The sequence below is a fragment of the Danio aesculapii genome, chromosome 11, assembly GCF_903798145.1.
Source record: "Danio aesculapii chromosome 11, fDanAes4.1, whole genome shotgun sequence".
Lineage (NCBI taxonomy): Eukaryota > Metazoa > Chordata > Actinopteri > Cypriniformes > Danionidae > Danio > Danio aesculapii.
In genome coordinates, this window is record NC_079445.1 from 28,284,820 (window position 1) to 28,301,590 (window position 16,771).

Here is a 16,771-nt window from a genome sequence, read left to right on the forward strand (position 1 = left end):
CTCATCCCGTCGCTCAACTTGAGGCACTGTAATGTTTGCCAGCGTGGTTCAAACTGTATGATCTCCTCCATCATTTTCTGTGAGGTGTCCTGTGAGCCGCCCAGGAGGACTCCGAGTTCCACCAAAAAGTTCAGGTAAGCATTCAAATACTAAAGGAGAAATTACAACACCAGCTTTAGACCATAGCACAATGTTTCCCACGTTCATGAACAACATATGGTCTCTTTGTTTACCTTTTCATTGGCAGTCTTATTGAGATAGTATTCCCTAGAGGGGAGTCCCAATCCTGACTGATCCACCTGCACAAAAACTTTTAGTATCAACAAAGAAAAGCTACAGTGACATGTATCGTTATATCAAACTTGTTCCAACTAGGAATGTCAATCTAATTAAATTTGAATAAAAATGAATTGACCCAAAATAACATTTAATTTCAGAAAAGTCATTGTGGTAAATGTGAAAAGCATTAAGACATAAAAAATAAATAATTTGATTTGATATAGAACTTTTTACACTTTTTGGTTACAATGATTATGCTTTTGGGTGACATGGTGGCTCAGTGGTTAGCACTGTTGCCTCACAGCAAGAAAGTTGCTGGTTTGAGTCCCAGCTGGGTCAGTTGACATTTCTGTGTGGAGTTTGTATGTTCTCTTAGAGTTTGTGTGGGTTTTCTCCGGGTGCTCCGATTTCCCCCACAGTCTAAAGACATGCGCTATAAGTGATTAAGCTAAATTGGCCAGAGTGTATGTGTATGTGTGTGAATGAGAGTGTGTGTGTGGATGTTTCCCAGTACTGGGTTGCAGCTGGAAGAGCATATGTAAAACATATGCTGGATAAGTTGGCAGTTCATTCTGCTGTGGCAACCCCTGATGAATAAAGGGACTAAGCCAAAAAGAAAATGAATGAATGAATGAATGAATGATTTACTTGTTAAATTGTCTTGAATTGTTCATTTAGGCTATTAGATAGATTTGCATACCATTTATCCAAAACAGCTTGGTTACCAGCATTCTTCACAATTTTATATGTTCCACAAGAAAAAGTTTAAAATAGCACAAAGGAGAAAATATAAATATTTTGTTTAATGAAATTAATAAGTTATTGATTCATTGATTCATTCAGTTTTTTGATTGCTCATCCCTTGAAACAACACTTGAATCATTGGTTCACTTGATTCTTACAAAATGTAGATTCATTCAGAAAAGAAACATATGTAGTGCTTAACAATTGGAAATCAGCTTTAGCCCCTTCATTCCAGAACTGGATTTCCGACATGATGTTGATAATTCAGATGGAGAGATTCCAATTTTTAAAGACTCCATAAGAACATTTTAGTCTACTTGGGGTCAATTTCTTGATTTATTTGACAAATCTACATCTTAAGAGTAATCCAGTGACCCCTCTGAGGTTTAAGTTATTTACACTTCTCTAGTTTTGTTTGTATGTTTTGATTTGATTCGTTTTTTGTTGTCTCTTTTCTTTTTATTTTCCTTTAGATTGTCTATTGTATGTCCACAGTACGAGCCAATGTTTGTTCGTGTTCTGTTTGTGTGTGTGTATATATATATATATATATATATATATATATATATATATATATATATATATATATATATATATATATATATATATATATATATATATATATATATATATATATATATATATATATATATATACATACATACGGTTGAAGTCAGAATTATTAGCCCCCCTGAATTATTAGCCCCCTGTTTATTTTTCCCCTATTTTTGTTTAACAGAGAGAAGATATTTTCAACACTTTTCTAAACATAATAGTTTTAATTACTCATTTCTAATAACAGATTTATTTTTTCTTTGTCATGATGACAGTAAATAGTATTTTACTAGACATTTTTCAAGACACTTCTATACAGCTTAAAGTGACATTTAAAGGCTTAACTAGGTTAATTAGGCTAATCAGGCAGTTTACGGTAATTAGGCAAATTATTGTATAACGATGGCTTTTGCAATTGTTTAAAAACTTTCGATTCAGTTGCCTATGGGAGAAATCACTAGTGACAATAAATGTCTGAAAGCGGTCAAACTACTCGCTCTACAAAGAAGTGTTTGCATGACTAGACCGACAAAGTAGAAAAGATAATAAGAAAATATCAGTTTGCAACATCAAGCAGCTAAATGAGTTGTTTTTAACATTTAAAATTGAACGGAAGTGAATGAGACCGGAAGTCTCGAGCCAAAAAGATTCAAATAGCTGCGCCCGCTCATCCGCGGAAAATAAGGTGAATAGGCTTCATTGGCAAGGAGCCAAACTTTTATATGAAATATACTGTGTTTTACTGAGGTCTGGGGTAGGTCAATAAAAACATATATTGTTTTACATATATAATTAACATGTTAAATCAACAGACCTGGTCAGAATATATTCCGACAGCCATCATAAAAGAAAGCACCGAATCTAAAACAGTGCAGAATTTCTCGTCGACATGTCACGATGATTGAAATGAACAGAACCATAAGTGTTTCCACCTGTATGATGTTGCTGTTGGAGCTTTTCGAGTCTGTGCTGACAAAAACAGTGAAAAAGGGAGAGGTTCGGAAGTTGGCTGACACAATCCGTAAAACCTCCTGGAAGTTATCCTTCTCCCACGGGCCTTTCAAGCCCCAGCCTCCGTCTGGAAAAACAATGTTCCGTTATTAAGAATTATTATCCCAGAATAAGACTAAGAGCTGGTTTCATTAAGGCTGATATGTTTACAGCAGATCTTTGGAGCTTCGTTTTGTCAAATAAGGTGACTGGGATAGCGTGTGTATCTGAGGTCACCTGATTGATGAGGTCCTGGAGTGGTTTTGCTCCAAGCTCTTCAATTTTTCTCTCGTTCATACAGGCTTGGTAATACCACTGGGCTTTCTGCTCTGCTCTGCTCAAGCTCTTCATGCTGGTGTTCTCTGAATATAGAAATTAAAAAAAAAATGTTATATGACAAATCTCTTAAAGCAAAGTGAAATGAAGCCAATAAGTTAGCAAGAGCCTTCATGGTAACATTATTCCTGCTTTATTCATAATGTGTCTTTCATTATTTTTTGTATTTTTCAAACATGTCTGTAGTTCTACATTAAAATGAGAAATATCTCTGTGGCAACAAGCTGAAGGACAATGTTAATTTAATTATTTATATACATATCTGTGAACCTTTTTGTAAACTTTCTGTGAAACTTGAAGTAACTAAAGGGGGTTTACTTCATCTATAATGACTCTGTTTCAAAGACAGTTATCATCTAAATGATTACAAAAGAAATTATCGAAATAGTCAGCACGAATTTTTAATGAGTAATGCATTCATTAATTAATTATACAGTTGTGTGAAAAAGTGTTTGCCCCCTCACTTGTTTGCATGTTTTTCACACTTTGAAGTTTTAGATCAAACTAATTGAAATATTAGTCAAATACAACAAGTAAATTGCAGTATAATGCAGCTTTTAAATGAAGACCTTAATTATTAGGAGAAAACAAAATACAAAACTTCATAGCCCTGTGTAAAAAGGTGTTGGCACCCTAAACCTAATAACTGGTTGGGCCACCCTTAGCAGCAATAACTGCAATCAAATGTTTTCGATAACTTGCAATGAGTCTGTTACAGCGCTATGGAGGAATTTTGGCCCACTCATCTTTGCAGAACTGTTCTAATTCAGCAAAATTGGAGGGTTTTCGAGCATGAACTGCCTTTTAAAAGTTCATGTCACAGTATCTCAATTGGATTCAGCTCAGGACTTTGACTTGGCCACTCCATGTCAATAAAATAAGACTTTGGTCACCTAACATCATTTGGAATATAAAACAATATAATTAATAAAAAAAAAAAAATACTACATTTCAACAAGATTTAATTATGTTATAATTGACTTGATATTTCCTCTTTATTCAATGTTTATTTAATATTCATTCATTAATTCATTTTCTTTTCGGCTTAGTCCCTTTATTAATCTGGGGTCACTTCCAGCTGCAACCCATCATTAGGAAATACTCATTCACACACATACACTACGGACAATTTTAGCTTACCCAATTCACCTGTACTGTATGTCTTTGGACTGTGGGGGAAACCGAAGCATCCAGAGAAAACCCACACGAACACGGGGAGAACATGCAAACTCCACACAGAAAAGCCAACTGACCCAGCCGAGGCTCGAACAAGTGACCTTCTTGCTGTCAGGCGACAGCACTACCACGGCCACCACATCGCCCTTTATTTAATTTTTTCCCCCCTAATATATTGATTTGGGTGTACTAATTTGTGCATCGTGATCTTAAATTATTTTGTTAAACTTGTTCCAGTTTTGGCTTTACTTACTGATTAACTGATCTAGATGTACAAATATCTTATTGTATAGCATCCTATAGAAAGTATTGATTTAAAAGAGAAATCTGTTAGGGGTTTACTCATTTATGCTGGGCACTGTATATATATATATATATATATATATATATATATATATATATACATATATATATATATATATATATATATATATATATATATATATATATATATATATATATATATATATATATATATTTAATTATTAAGCAATATTAAAATAATACAACTGTTCTTTGTTTAGTTTTTCTTACCTAACAAGTTCTTCATGACAGCCATGTTCTGTTCCCACAAGTTGCTGAAAGGCCCCCAGCGGGACTTGCCCTCAGGCAGAGGGTTTTTCCTCATCCAGCCTCCACATGCGAAGTTATAAAAGTCCTGGCAGGGGTCCACCGACCGGTCAAGAGACCCCAGAACTGCACTGGCCACACTCACACATGGCTCCGACAGGCACAGACCCGGATGAGCTACAAAAAAAACAAAACAATGTACATAAATAAGCTGCTGCGTATGCATATACATCACATACATGTCAAAACAGACAAGAAAGCCTTCCTGATGTCATTTCCACCAGGATGTTCATAAATTAAGTGCAGTTCTGGCGCAATCCATAAAACTAGTATATACATCCCCACAGCACTTGCTTATCTTTGTAAAATTGAGAAATAAATCAACACAGCTTTGATTATGGTTTTGGGTTTGAGTGAGCTACACTTTCAGTGCTGTAGCTCAAACTGTATTCAATCTGCACATCATAAATATCCTATGAATGTCTCTTTGAGGAAGATCCCAGGACATGAACCCATCTGGAACGGTTCACTTTATCGGGACTGATGCCAAAACTTGGATTCTGAGAAAAGGACTGTATTTATTCAGAATCATGAGCAACTAGAAAAGGCCACACAGAACAGTTACTCAAAAAAAAAAAAAAAAAAAAAGAACAGCGATTCAACCCCGGAGATCACAGCACTGCATTTCCTCTTCATCAGATACTAGCTGTGCTTTAACTGAAAAAGGACATTTTATAAGCACACAGTAGTGATATGGGAAGTGGAAAATATACAATATTAACCATTGACAACCACAAAGAGTAACATTTAGTATGTGTTTGCCAGAGATGGCAAAAGTACACAAATCCTTTACTCAAGTAGAAGTACAGATACTCATGTTTAAAACGACTCTGGTAAAAGTTGAAGAACTGATTACACTTTTGTACTTAAGTAAAAGTAAATAAGTACGGCCTCAAAAATGCATGAGTAAAAAGTACCCATTACTACTACATGTTTTAGTTTCACTAGGTAGGTATATATTTGGTATACCCCCATGTACTGTATCAACATCCTGATGCAAACTCACAGCGTTCATCGTGTAGTTTTGCGGCTGTTGGATCAAAAACAACAGCTGCCATTCATGTCACACAAATAATGTCCTAAATTCTGTCCAAAATATATAGTTTTTTAAATTTTATTGAATATATTAAAAATATATTTTTATTTGCTAAAATAAATACTTGTCGTTTTTGACTGCAAACCTTTTTTTTTTTTGCTACAGCAGCTCCCATATATAATCTGTTATTTTAGTGGGTTTTTTTTCCGGGGAATTGTGGATATTTTATTTAATGAAAAACATCAATTCTCTTAAAACATTTATTCTATGCTAAAAGCTAGATTCACAGGCGTGACTACAACCTAAAAAACATGTGCATGATCTTTTATTCACGTGACGAATTCAGGATCTTTTGCATTATATTTTTATTCATGAATTGCCCAGTATAGCTACTTTTGTTGTAAAGCATTTGTTAAAATTGAAAATTAAAAGTAAAATTATATAGTCAATTAAAAAAATCTATTAAAAAACTGTTAAACAGCATAAATTCTGTATTAGGAAATGTGAACTCATCGGAAGTAAAAGAAATAAATGTTTATAATGTAAAGTTTTTATAAAGTATTTGATTGTTTTAGTACTAAAATGTACAAATCTATACAAAAAAAAGCTATTTTTTCGCGGTATTAGATTGAAAGGCTAGAGAAATCCCGTGCAGTATGATCGGAAGTGGACAAAAGACTCCTTAAGCACTTGTAGGCATATTTTTGAACTGGATTGTGTCTCTCTTGTTTACCTGTGATCTGATTGAGCAAAAGATGTCTTATTACCGTGTAAACAGGGCAGCCTCAGTCATGTTAAATTCGCCGTCTCCCTCGGTCTCATCTGTGTAGCCATCCTTGCCTTTCTCATGGTAATCTTCATAAACTAGCCTACATAAGGTGCATGATAGCCTTGGTTGACAAAGCTGCGCAATGACGAAAATAGACTGACTGCATCAAAAAGGTGCTTAAATTGACAATGACAAGAAATAATATAGATCACGCCACCAAACACATAAAAACGAAAGTAATGAGCCTAATTTAAAAATGTAAGGAGTAGATATATATGAGTAGAGTTATAATCTGGTCCCTGGTGAATCTATTAATGTGAAAAACAAGTAGAAACAAACAGCCCAGTAACTTTGTTTTGGTGAGTTTTCATTGCTATTTATTTTCACCTAGTGACATAGGAAGGGAATATTATTATATATTACCGGTATCTAATTTACTTGTTTGTCTACCATTGACATTTCTGCACACTCACTGTAGAAAAAAAATACAAATGTTCTGGTGTTGGATGAATCAATGAACAGAAGTGAGTCTCCATAGACTAACAACATCTGATTCTATGAGGAAATTATAGTTGAAGAAGAATACAAAGTTAAGTGTTAATAATAAGTGTTATTATTTGAACAAAATATATTCTATGGCAGACTGCTTCACTAATTATGGTCGATTCAATGCCGTTTCTGCTTCATGCTTTAACAACATATCCAAATGTCACTATATATTTTGAGAATGTTTCCAAATGTCCTTTCAGAATGTACTTCTTAAAGCGATAGTTTGCCAAAAAACTAAAAATGTCCTCAACTATTTACTCTCCCTCAAGTTGTTCCAATACTTTATGTGTTTCTTTCATCTCTTGAACACAAAAAGAAGATATTTTGAAGAAAGCTGAAAACCTGCAACCCTGCGACTTCCACAATAAGAAGAACAAAAGCTGGTTACGGGTTTCTAGCTTCCTTCAAAATATCTTCTATTGTGTTCAACAGAAGAAAGAAGGTCAAACAAGTTTGGAACAATTAAAAGATGACAGACCAATCAATTTTGGGTGAACTCTCCCTTTAGCAGTGACCACTGCTATATTGTTAAATGAATCCCTAAAATGCCAGCATCTGCATAATTCGAGTATATCATAATAGTGTAATGTTTATTTGCAAAGGCAGCACATAAGAACAGTAACGTACTAGTCAATCAGTTGAATTAACTCCACAACAACTACCTAAATGTGTTCTCTAACCAATCAGAAATGCTCTGGTTTAGTTTAAAAGTTATAACCTCCTCCTCTCTATCATTGTCCTACTTTGGTTTGAACATAATATAAAGCTTTATTCTGCTACTGGTCATTCCTGATATTTTGACTGTGAGAGATTGGCTTGTTTTGCCGTTTCTGGAGTATCAGAATATCATGTAAAGACTCCACCCCATTTTGGAAAGCAACATCTAATTTGCATTTAAAGGGACATGCACTAAAATGATGCTAAAATAACCAATAAGAAGTAAATTTGACAAACTAAAATAAATGATCTGTTGTGTATTTTGAGCTGAACCTTTAAAGAAAGACACATTCTAGGGCACTAATGCAGATTTGCTTTCATATTTAATGAAAAAGGACGTAATGTGTCTCCTTTATATGTATATACACACACACAACTTTGTGTTCACGTTGGCTTGAGAATGAGGTTTTTGCAAGTATTAAGTTTAAAATGGAAAATAACTGGAGTTAAAGGGCAGAGTTTTTATTCAGCTAGTGAAAACAGAGTGAAGGCAGTAACAATAGATTCACTGTAAGCTCTTCTAAGAAACATATTAGCCTAAAATATGCATCCCCAGCTCATAATCTGAAGAGATAAGGACAAGGAGGTTGAGGCCTGATAGGGGTTGAGGAAATCGAAGGCAAACTGTCTTGAATAAAATCGTTGTTCTGTTACAAGCAATTTGTCTTGCTTGAGCAACAGCAGATGATTGAATACCAGGAAGTAGAATTCAGTTCAGTCTACAAGAATAACTACAATAGCAAGCGAGAAAAGGTTTCAGATCAGAGTCTTAGTTTGAAAAACTGTGTTGAAAACAGGCTTAAAAAGGTACACGTGGAGTATACATTGATCAATTTGTATGGAATAAAAAAAAAACATCAAAAACAATCAAATAAGAACATGCTTCAGTATTTTGACAGAAGAGCATATTGGTGGATTTTTCCTGTTATTAAAACTGTGTGTGTCATCCTGAAATGACCTATTTGGCAACCAACAATCAGATTGATAGAAACTACTTCTATAACATTGCAGGGCTGATTGCTTGGAGTTGTTTGTAGTCTACAGACCCCACTTATTTTGCTATTTTTGATTAATACAGGAACTAATTATTGGAAAGGAGATTCGGAAATGTTTAGGTTTTGTGAGGTCTTCTGATAATACATAATCAATAAATTATCAAGTGTAGGGCTGCACCATGTTGGACAAATCTGATATTGAAATATTTTTGCTCTGCAATGTTATTTGAATACAGTTTCACAAGATAGTTTGAACCAGTTTTCTGGAGAGTCTAACAGTATTCAGGTACAGTATCACAATGCACAAAATGTTTCTTACTTTGCATTGTCTCATTCGAAATGTCAAAAAATTCTTAGAACAAGTAAAAATATTGTTTAGTTTTCAACTTTAGAAGAAATATGGCAAAATTAAGAATTTTCCCTTAAAACAAGCTAAATGATCTTCCAGTGGGGTAAGTAAAATAATCTTGTTTTTGCTTTAAAATGTAGATTTTTGGACTAGAAACAAGGCAAAAAAAAATGTTTATGGTTGAAAAAATCATATAAATACATTGTAATATCAATGCTGAAACGATACATTGTGCAGGCCTAATCAAGTGTTACATTGTTTTACAGTTCATTCAGTCCAACTGACCAATAAGGATTATTTGTAGTGCAACCTTATAATTGTTGAAATCGTTTCTTGCAGTCTTCTGTAAGAAATTCCCAAACCAAAAGTGTCTTTCATATTTTTAAATGGTGAACATTTTAGGAAAATGGTGGGTTTTTGCATATATCAGGGAGCCACTATTAAAATGCGGGTTATAGAAATCACTTTTTAATAAATAGTTGTTTATGTTGTACTGCTGGCACATATCAACAAGGACATACTCCAAAATGTAAATAATGACTATCATACATTTTGCCTATAATTAACAGAAGGCACTCACTGAAACATCATTCAATAAACAATAGCTTATATACCACAAAATCCTTAATTATATTTAGAACAAGAATAACTGAATGATACATAGACTCTATTTGAGGATCACAACGAAGCTCCAAAATACCAAGTTGTAGCTGTTTATACTGTTAAAAAACAAGGGATACTTTATCCAAAAAATGAAAATATATTCATTATAAAGTGGTTCCAAATCTTTTGTTATTCTGTTAAAAAAAGATTTTGAAAAATATTGGAAACTGGTAACCATTGAACTGCATAGTAGGAAAAACAAAAAGAATGGTTACCCTTTTCAGCATTCTTCAAAATACCTTCTGTTTTGTTCAGCAGAAAAACAAACTAACAGGTTTGGAATGATTTCAATTTTGGGTGAAGTCCCTACAATATTTTTATCATCAAAGCATATAAATGATAATAGATATGCATATAATATTTGTCCCATTAACTGAAAGAATCCAATCACTTACATTCTTTATAGTGCAGACCTAAAGACAGGATGCAGATGAACAGAGCCATAGAAAGAGTGCACACAAGGACCACGAGTTTTCTCTCTGAGTGAGTTTTCTCTGCCCAGCATCGGAGACCCAGACCACGCTGTACACCAACCTGACAATCACACAAAAACAGAATATAAAGGTTTATGACTGAAATGACTAACCCAGCAAATGATAAGGATTGCAAAAGAACTAATCCTTAAGAAATAAATATGATATTCAGTATATTTATTCATTCATTTTCTTTTCGGCTTAGTCCCTTTATTGATCAGGGGTCGCCACAGTGGAATGAACAACCAACTTATCCAGCACATGTTTTACACAGCGCATACCCTTTCAGCCACAATTAAACACAGGGAAATATTCAGCATTTAATCTAGACAATATTGGTATGTAATTGTTTTATTTAATGTTTAATCCAGTACTGCCTGAGAAACGATATATGATCATGTCCTACAACAATATTAAACTTTGGTGGGACTGAAGGTCATTGTTTTTCTGTTTCAGTTTAAAATACAGATCTTAAAAAAATGATGGTGTTTCAAAGGATGGATAAGGATTGAAGGATCATTCAAATAGGTTTTTTATGCAGGACATTTAACTAAAGGATTCCTGCTTTCAAACCATCTGAAATGCTGGCCTGCTTCCTTTCATTGTAACGGTGTTAGTGACCACAGAAAATAATTGTGGTCTTGACGGCGTATCTCAAATGGCACAGAACCCGGAGCAGTTATCGGCATTGGATTAAGCATTAAATCCATAGGAGACAAACTAACCCACAACAACACATTCATAAACTTCCTATTTTCTTGGAAATGCTCTCTTCTAGGAAATGACTGGCAAGTCTGAACACCGTTCAGCCGGACGCATTACAATTCAAAATTAATAGCTGGAAAGAGACATTCAACATGAGATGTTTTGATATTTCCATTCTTTAAAAAAAAAGGCAATATCACATGAAACGTTTTTCTTAACGGGATAGTTCACCCAAAAATTGTCTCACACACCACTTTACTCAAACCAGTTAAAGTTTCTTTTTCTTTTTTAAAAACATGCCATTTATTTATTATTTTTTTTATATTTATATTTATATGTCATTTTTTTATTTTTTACAAGACGTTTAAACAATGAGTGACCTATAAAAATGTTAAAAGAATATTTTTTGGCTGAAATAGTGGAAGTCAAAAGCTACCAACACTGTTGCAGTGTCTCAATTTGCCTACTTATACTGTCCTAAAAATATAAAGAAAAAAACAACAACATACTTTGAGTAGGGCTGCACAATGTATCGTTTCAGCATCGATATCGCAATGTGATTATTCGCAATAGTCACATTATAGAATATGCTATGTTCAGTCTGGAATATCATCATTTGCATTTGTTTTTGAGGATTTTAAACGCATTCAGGCATAAGAAATTCTACTGTTTGTAACCTTAATAACAATCAATTCAATAAAATCATTTACACAACAAAAACTATTCAGAATTATTTTACATTTGATAATTCAATTACTGTACCTGAATACTGTTAGACTCCTCAGAAAACAATACAAATAGTTTTCTTTATTGCATTTATCTATGCTTGCCAATTGTTCATTAGGTTTTATGCAGATGTACCTACAGAATCATCCCAATCAATTAACTAAAATTCTTTCCAAATATAATTAATCTGGTGAAATTGTATCCATATTGCAATATATATCACAGAATAACAAAATATCGACAGATTTTTCCAATATCGTTCAGGCCTACTTTTGAATGTGTATCAGAAGCGTATACAAGCTTTGCGACACTATTTCCTCATAACATAATCGACCATTATGTTGCTTAATTACGTGCCCTGTCAATCATCTCAACACCTCATCCATATTATTTCATACTGAAGCAGCAGCAGCAGGTTAATCTGCTATTCATCAGTCTTTCATGTGGTGAAATAAAATCCCCCTCAGGTGTTTGCATATATTTATATGCAAACGGCCACAATAGCCTAGTGGTTAGTGTGTCAACACATAGCCCCAAGGTGCTCATGGCGACCAGAGTTTGATTCCTGGCTCGAGGTCCTTTGCCGATCCTTCCCCCATTTCTGCTCCCCACACTTTCTGGTCTGTAAAATCTCCACTGTCCTATCCAAATAAAGGTGAAAACCCCAAAAATAATTACATAAAAAAGCCCACATTGTTGTTGCAGATTAAATATAATATCTGGTTAGAGTGCACACGGAACTACATTCCTGTATTTCTACAGGAGATAGACCATCCGAGTATCTTTAGAATACTCATTTTTTACATACTACGATTTGGGGCATAATAATTCAATTTTGGAATGCTATTTAGGATGGATCGAATGCATTTAAGAGTCAATTAACATTTTCTGAGGCTATGGATTCAAATATAATATTGTTATAATTGTAAATAATGTTCAATTTCTTGCACAGATCAATTATTTTGACTTCATGAGACATCAATGTATGGCCAAAAGCCACTTGAAAAATTTATTTTGTTTTGCCAGTTCTTTTTTTTGTCTCAAAAAAGCTCTTGACATCAAGTGGCAAGGGGGCTCAGTGGTTAGCACTGTTGCCTCACAGCAAGAAGGTTGCTGGTTCGAGTACCAGCTGGGCCAGTTGGCATTTCTGTGTGGCGTTTGCATGTTCTCCCTGTGTTCGAGTGGGTTTCCTCCAGTTGCTCCAGTTTACCCCACAATCCAAAAAGACATGCGATACAGGTGAATTGAACAAACAAAATTGGCCATAGTGTACGTGTGTGAATGAGTGTGTATGGGTGTTTCCCAGTACTGGGTTGTGGCTGGAAGGGCATCCGCTGCGTAAAACATATGCTGGAATAGTTGGCGGTTCATTCCGCTGTGGCGACCTTTGAAATAGAGACTAAGCTGAAGGAAAATTAATGAATGAAGTTCCAGAAGCCAATGACTTTTTATAAAATCATAAAGGATCACAGTTTTAAGTACAGTTTTAAAGCTATTCACTTTAAGCTTTAAACATTTCTTCTTATTACTTCTCTTTTGATTTAAATTCTTTACCCATTAAAGTCTTGTAGATTTCATAGTTGATCGGCTCTTTGCATAAGAAGTGCAGGAGAAACTAAAGAAATGATTTCTGTAACTCAAATCAGATTAAGTCCTGCTGAGCTCACAGAGTTGAAAAGTCACTTCTAGTGGCCAGGTGCCCAGCTGTGCAATTACTCAGCTTAGTTTGGATGTGTGCCGGGTGACTTGTGTTTGTGTGTGTTGTGTGGTTTCAATGAGCCCTAATGCCAAACCTAGAGCTCTCGAGGGTCAAAGAGAGCATAGGGATAAAGTAAAACAAAGAGAGGGAGATGGTTTCAATTAGCCATCCCAGAACATTGAATACTCGACATGTCATCCAGAGAAAATATTATAGGAAAGGTTAAAGGATTGTAAAGTTCTACTTCTCATTAATGGAAATAAAAACAAATGGACAACAAATGTGGAGTATGGGAAAAAGACTGAATGGAACAGGGTATCTATTGGTTATTACAAGGTATAGAAGGACTTTTTTATCCAATACAAATATCAGTGTTCAAAGGAATTAATGTCCACTGAAATGGGCTAACTGTTTTTACAGAGCAGATATCAAAGTATCTATTTTCCTATATAAACATTTATATAGGTTTTATGCAAATCAGCAGCAACAGAAAGAGTCTGGCAAAAAATAATGCTTAAGCAGGTAATACAACATGTGGTAACATCAATGTTTTTAATTCAAGTCAAATATATGAATCAACGTGACTTAAATTAACTGCTTTAAAGAAGTAATACATTTCTGAACAGGGTGGAAGTAGTTCAGTCAAACTGGATAGTTTTAATCTTACAGTGTACTGTATTTGACAAAAAAAATACACTGCTATTTATCAAATGTATGGGGGATGTTATTTTAATGCCATTTTATTCAACATGAATGCATTAAAATCAGTAAAAGTGTTATTAAAAAACTAATTATAATATCAATATATGAATATAAAAAAAACTAACAAGAACAAGTTAAAATAATAATAATAATAATAATAATAATAATAATAATAATAATAATAATAATAATAATAATAATAGCTATTCTAATTTTAACATTTTAGAATGATTCCTTGAAAGATTATATTACTTTATATTAACATTAAAATAATGAAACCGTTTCAGTAATAGGAAATGTATTTTGTAAATATATTAAAATAAATAAAATATACATTTGAAATAGCTAATTTCTTTCACAATATTCATATTTTTGCTGAATCCTGGATTAAATGAATGCCTTGGGGCTCTATTTTAATGATCTAGACACAAAGTCTAAAGCGTGTCCAAATCCGTTTTTTTTTTTTGCTATTTTAAAGGACAGAAAAATATGCTTTGTGCACCGGTGCATTAACTAACAGGGTTGTGCTTATTCTCTTAATGAGTTATAGGTGTGTTTTGAGCATACAATGCACCAGTCAGAGTCTCATTTCCCATTCCCTTTAAGAGTCAGTTGCGTTGCTATTTAGACGGAGGACATTGTAAGTGGAAAAACTGAATGCTTTTGTGGATAAGGAAACTGTGTTGTAAGTACTCTACTGAAGACATCTATTAAGCTACATAATTAATTTCAACAAAGATTTGTTTCAAAATTATTTCTAAATTCAGTTCTAATTTCCAGCAAACGAATAAATGAACAATAATAACGAAGTGTGGTCCAAAAACTGAGTTATATCTAAACACGTGTCCTATTCTTATGCCCCATATGGTGATGCATACGTCTCTAAAACCCGACATGAGGACAAATCTAAAACTTGTTTTTATTAAAACAAATATAAATATGCATATAACACATAATTCTACAATTTTTAATATGTAAAGATATTTGTGTATTGCTGTACATCCTGTGTGTATTAAGCAATGTGTAAGCATTTGGACCTGCATGGGTGCATAACTAACACGCTCTGCGCTGGACATTAGACCAGCTTTAATTGGTCAGTGGTGCAGTCGATTTCAGTTTCTCAAAATAGCAAAGCATCAACAATGCGCCTTAACACACCTCCTTTTTAGACTAGCACACCCATGAGTCCACAAAGTAGCGCAAATGGATTTACTATTTAAACACTGTGGCGCAAAACATGAAAATTAAGGTTGCGCTTGTCTGAAAATAGCAACAGATCATGCCAAACATGTCAGGTGTATGATAGAGCCCAAAATGTTCAAGTAACATTTCTTTTAAAAAAAAAAAAAAAGAAGAATTGAAATCCAGACTTTACAAAGTATCTACAATGCTATTTACAAGTTTCAAATGTCAGTTCTATCATTTGTATGCAAACTATTTTTTTCCCCATGATCATGATCTTTAAACAAATAACTAAACTAACACAGAGTCTATTTAACTGCACTTTATGAACTCCAAATGTTTTCTTTGTGCTACAAAACTCATCAAATAATAACATCAGCATCCAAAAGAAACCTACAATTAGTAGAGTTTCTGACTGCACCTACTAAAAGTAAACACAAGTGTCAGGCATATTTAAACAACTTGAACTGCGCTAAAATGCGGAGGACGTTTAAAAGGAAAAGCATGAGGAAGTAACTTGGCACAGTGTCCTGAAACCATTAAATAGGTCTTGTTTGGTAAAGAGATCAACAATACTATTCTACACCTCATTTAATTACAGAAATACTTTTAAAAAAATGTAGCCAAAGAAATGAGTTCTCACCTGCATGCTAGAGGTGTGGTAGATCCCATCAGAACCGGTGTCCAACAGCTCCTCTTCCTCCAGCGTGGCCCGTTTATAAGTAGACATCTGAAAGGTCAAATGAAGAATAGATTCCCTTAGTGACTCCATAACTAAACCCAATCTCCTCTCCCAGGCATGTTTCACCAGCTTTTGGGAAGGTTTATCCTCTGGAGTGCCATCAGGAGAAGGTAGTAAAGTTTAGTTCTCCCCAAGGAGACACTCGGCTCAGCGTTTCAGTGAATGGGGTTTCCTCTTTCACCTCCTCCCAAGCCAAATTTTCCAACCCCCCCTCACCAATGTCAGCTACACCAAGGAAATAAGCTCCAAAGCATGGTCAGCTCGCACTTCACAACAAACATGAGCTGGGAGGTGTTTAAAAGCGCTCTTCTTTCCGGCTCTCCTTGTTAGGAATCTCAAACAAGGGATTCTTGGGAAGCTTGAACTCCTTCCAGTGTGAGGCGACAACACTAGCGTCAGTAAAAAAAGGCAGGAACTTGTGAAAAACAGGAAGGAGAGAGGACTTGAGGAACATACGTGAGGGTGTGTGTACATGTAGGAGAGAATGTGTGCATTCCACAATGGGCTTTCATTTAGGGCTGGGAGGGACCTGCTTGAGGTGAAGTCCCACCCACTCATTCTTACCATTGGAGGATTCCTGATCAGAGGGAGGGACTTGGGTGAGGCCACTCCCATTGCATGTTTTGAGCTGCCTTTAATACAGTCACCTTATAGGTATGGCAGTGAGGCACTGCTGTTCCTGTCTGAACTTATAAGATACATTTTCAGTATAGTGTTTTAATTGCATATATTAATATTTGATGATAAAATTGCT

The 16,771-nt window shown here is 34.5% G+C and overlaps 1 protein-coding gene across 1 annotated transcript in view; it reads right to left on the bottom strand.

Annotated features, from left to right (window-relative positions):
• ece1 (endothelin converting enzyme 1) overlaps window positions 1-16,463 on the bottom strand; it is a 35,687-nt gene extending 19,224 nt beyond the window's left edge. Inside the window, 8 exon segments of the mRNA XM_056468047.1 lie at window positions 1-50; window positions 53-149; window positions 234-299; window positions 2,511-2,655; window positions 2,804-2,930; window positions 4,615-4,827; window positions 10,184-10,322; window positions 15,919-16,463. The exon segment at window positions 1-50 is cut by the window's left edge and continues 39 nt beyond it. Of these exon segments, the coding sequence (XP_056324022.1) occupies window positions 1-50; window positions 53-149; window positions 234-299; window positions 2,511-2,655; window positions 2,804-2,930; window positions 4,615-4,827; window positions 10,184-10,322; window positions 15,919-16,047 (966 nt within the window). The 5' untranslated portion in view covers window positions 16,048-16,463.
• Between the last annotated feature and the right edge of the window lie 308 nt (window positions 16,464-16,771).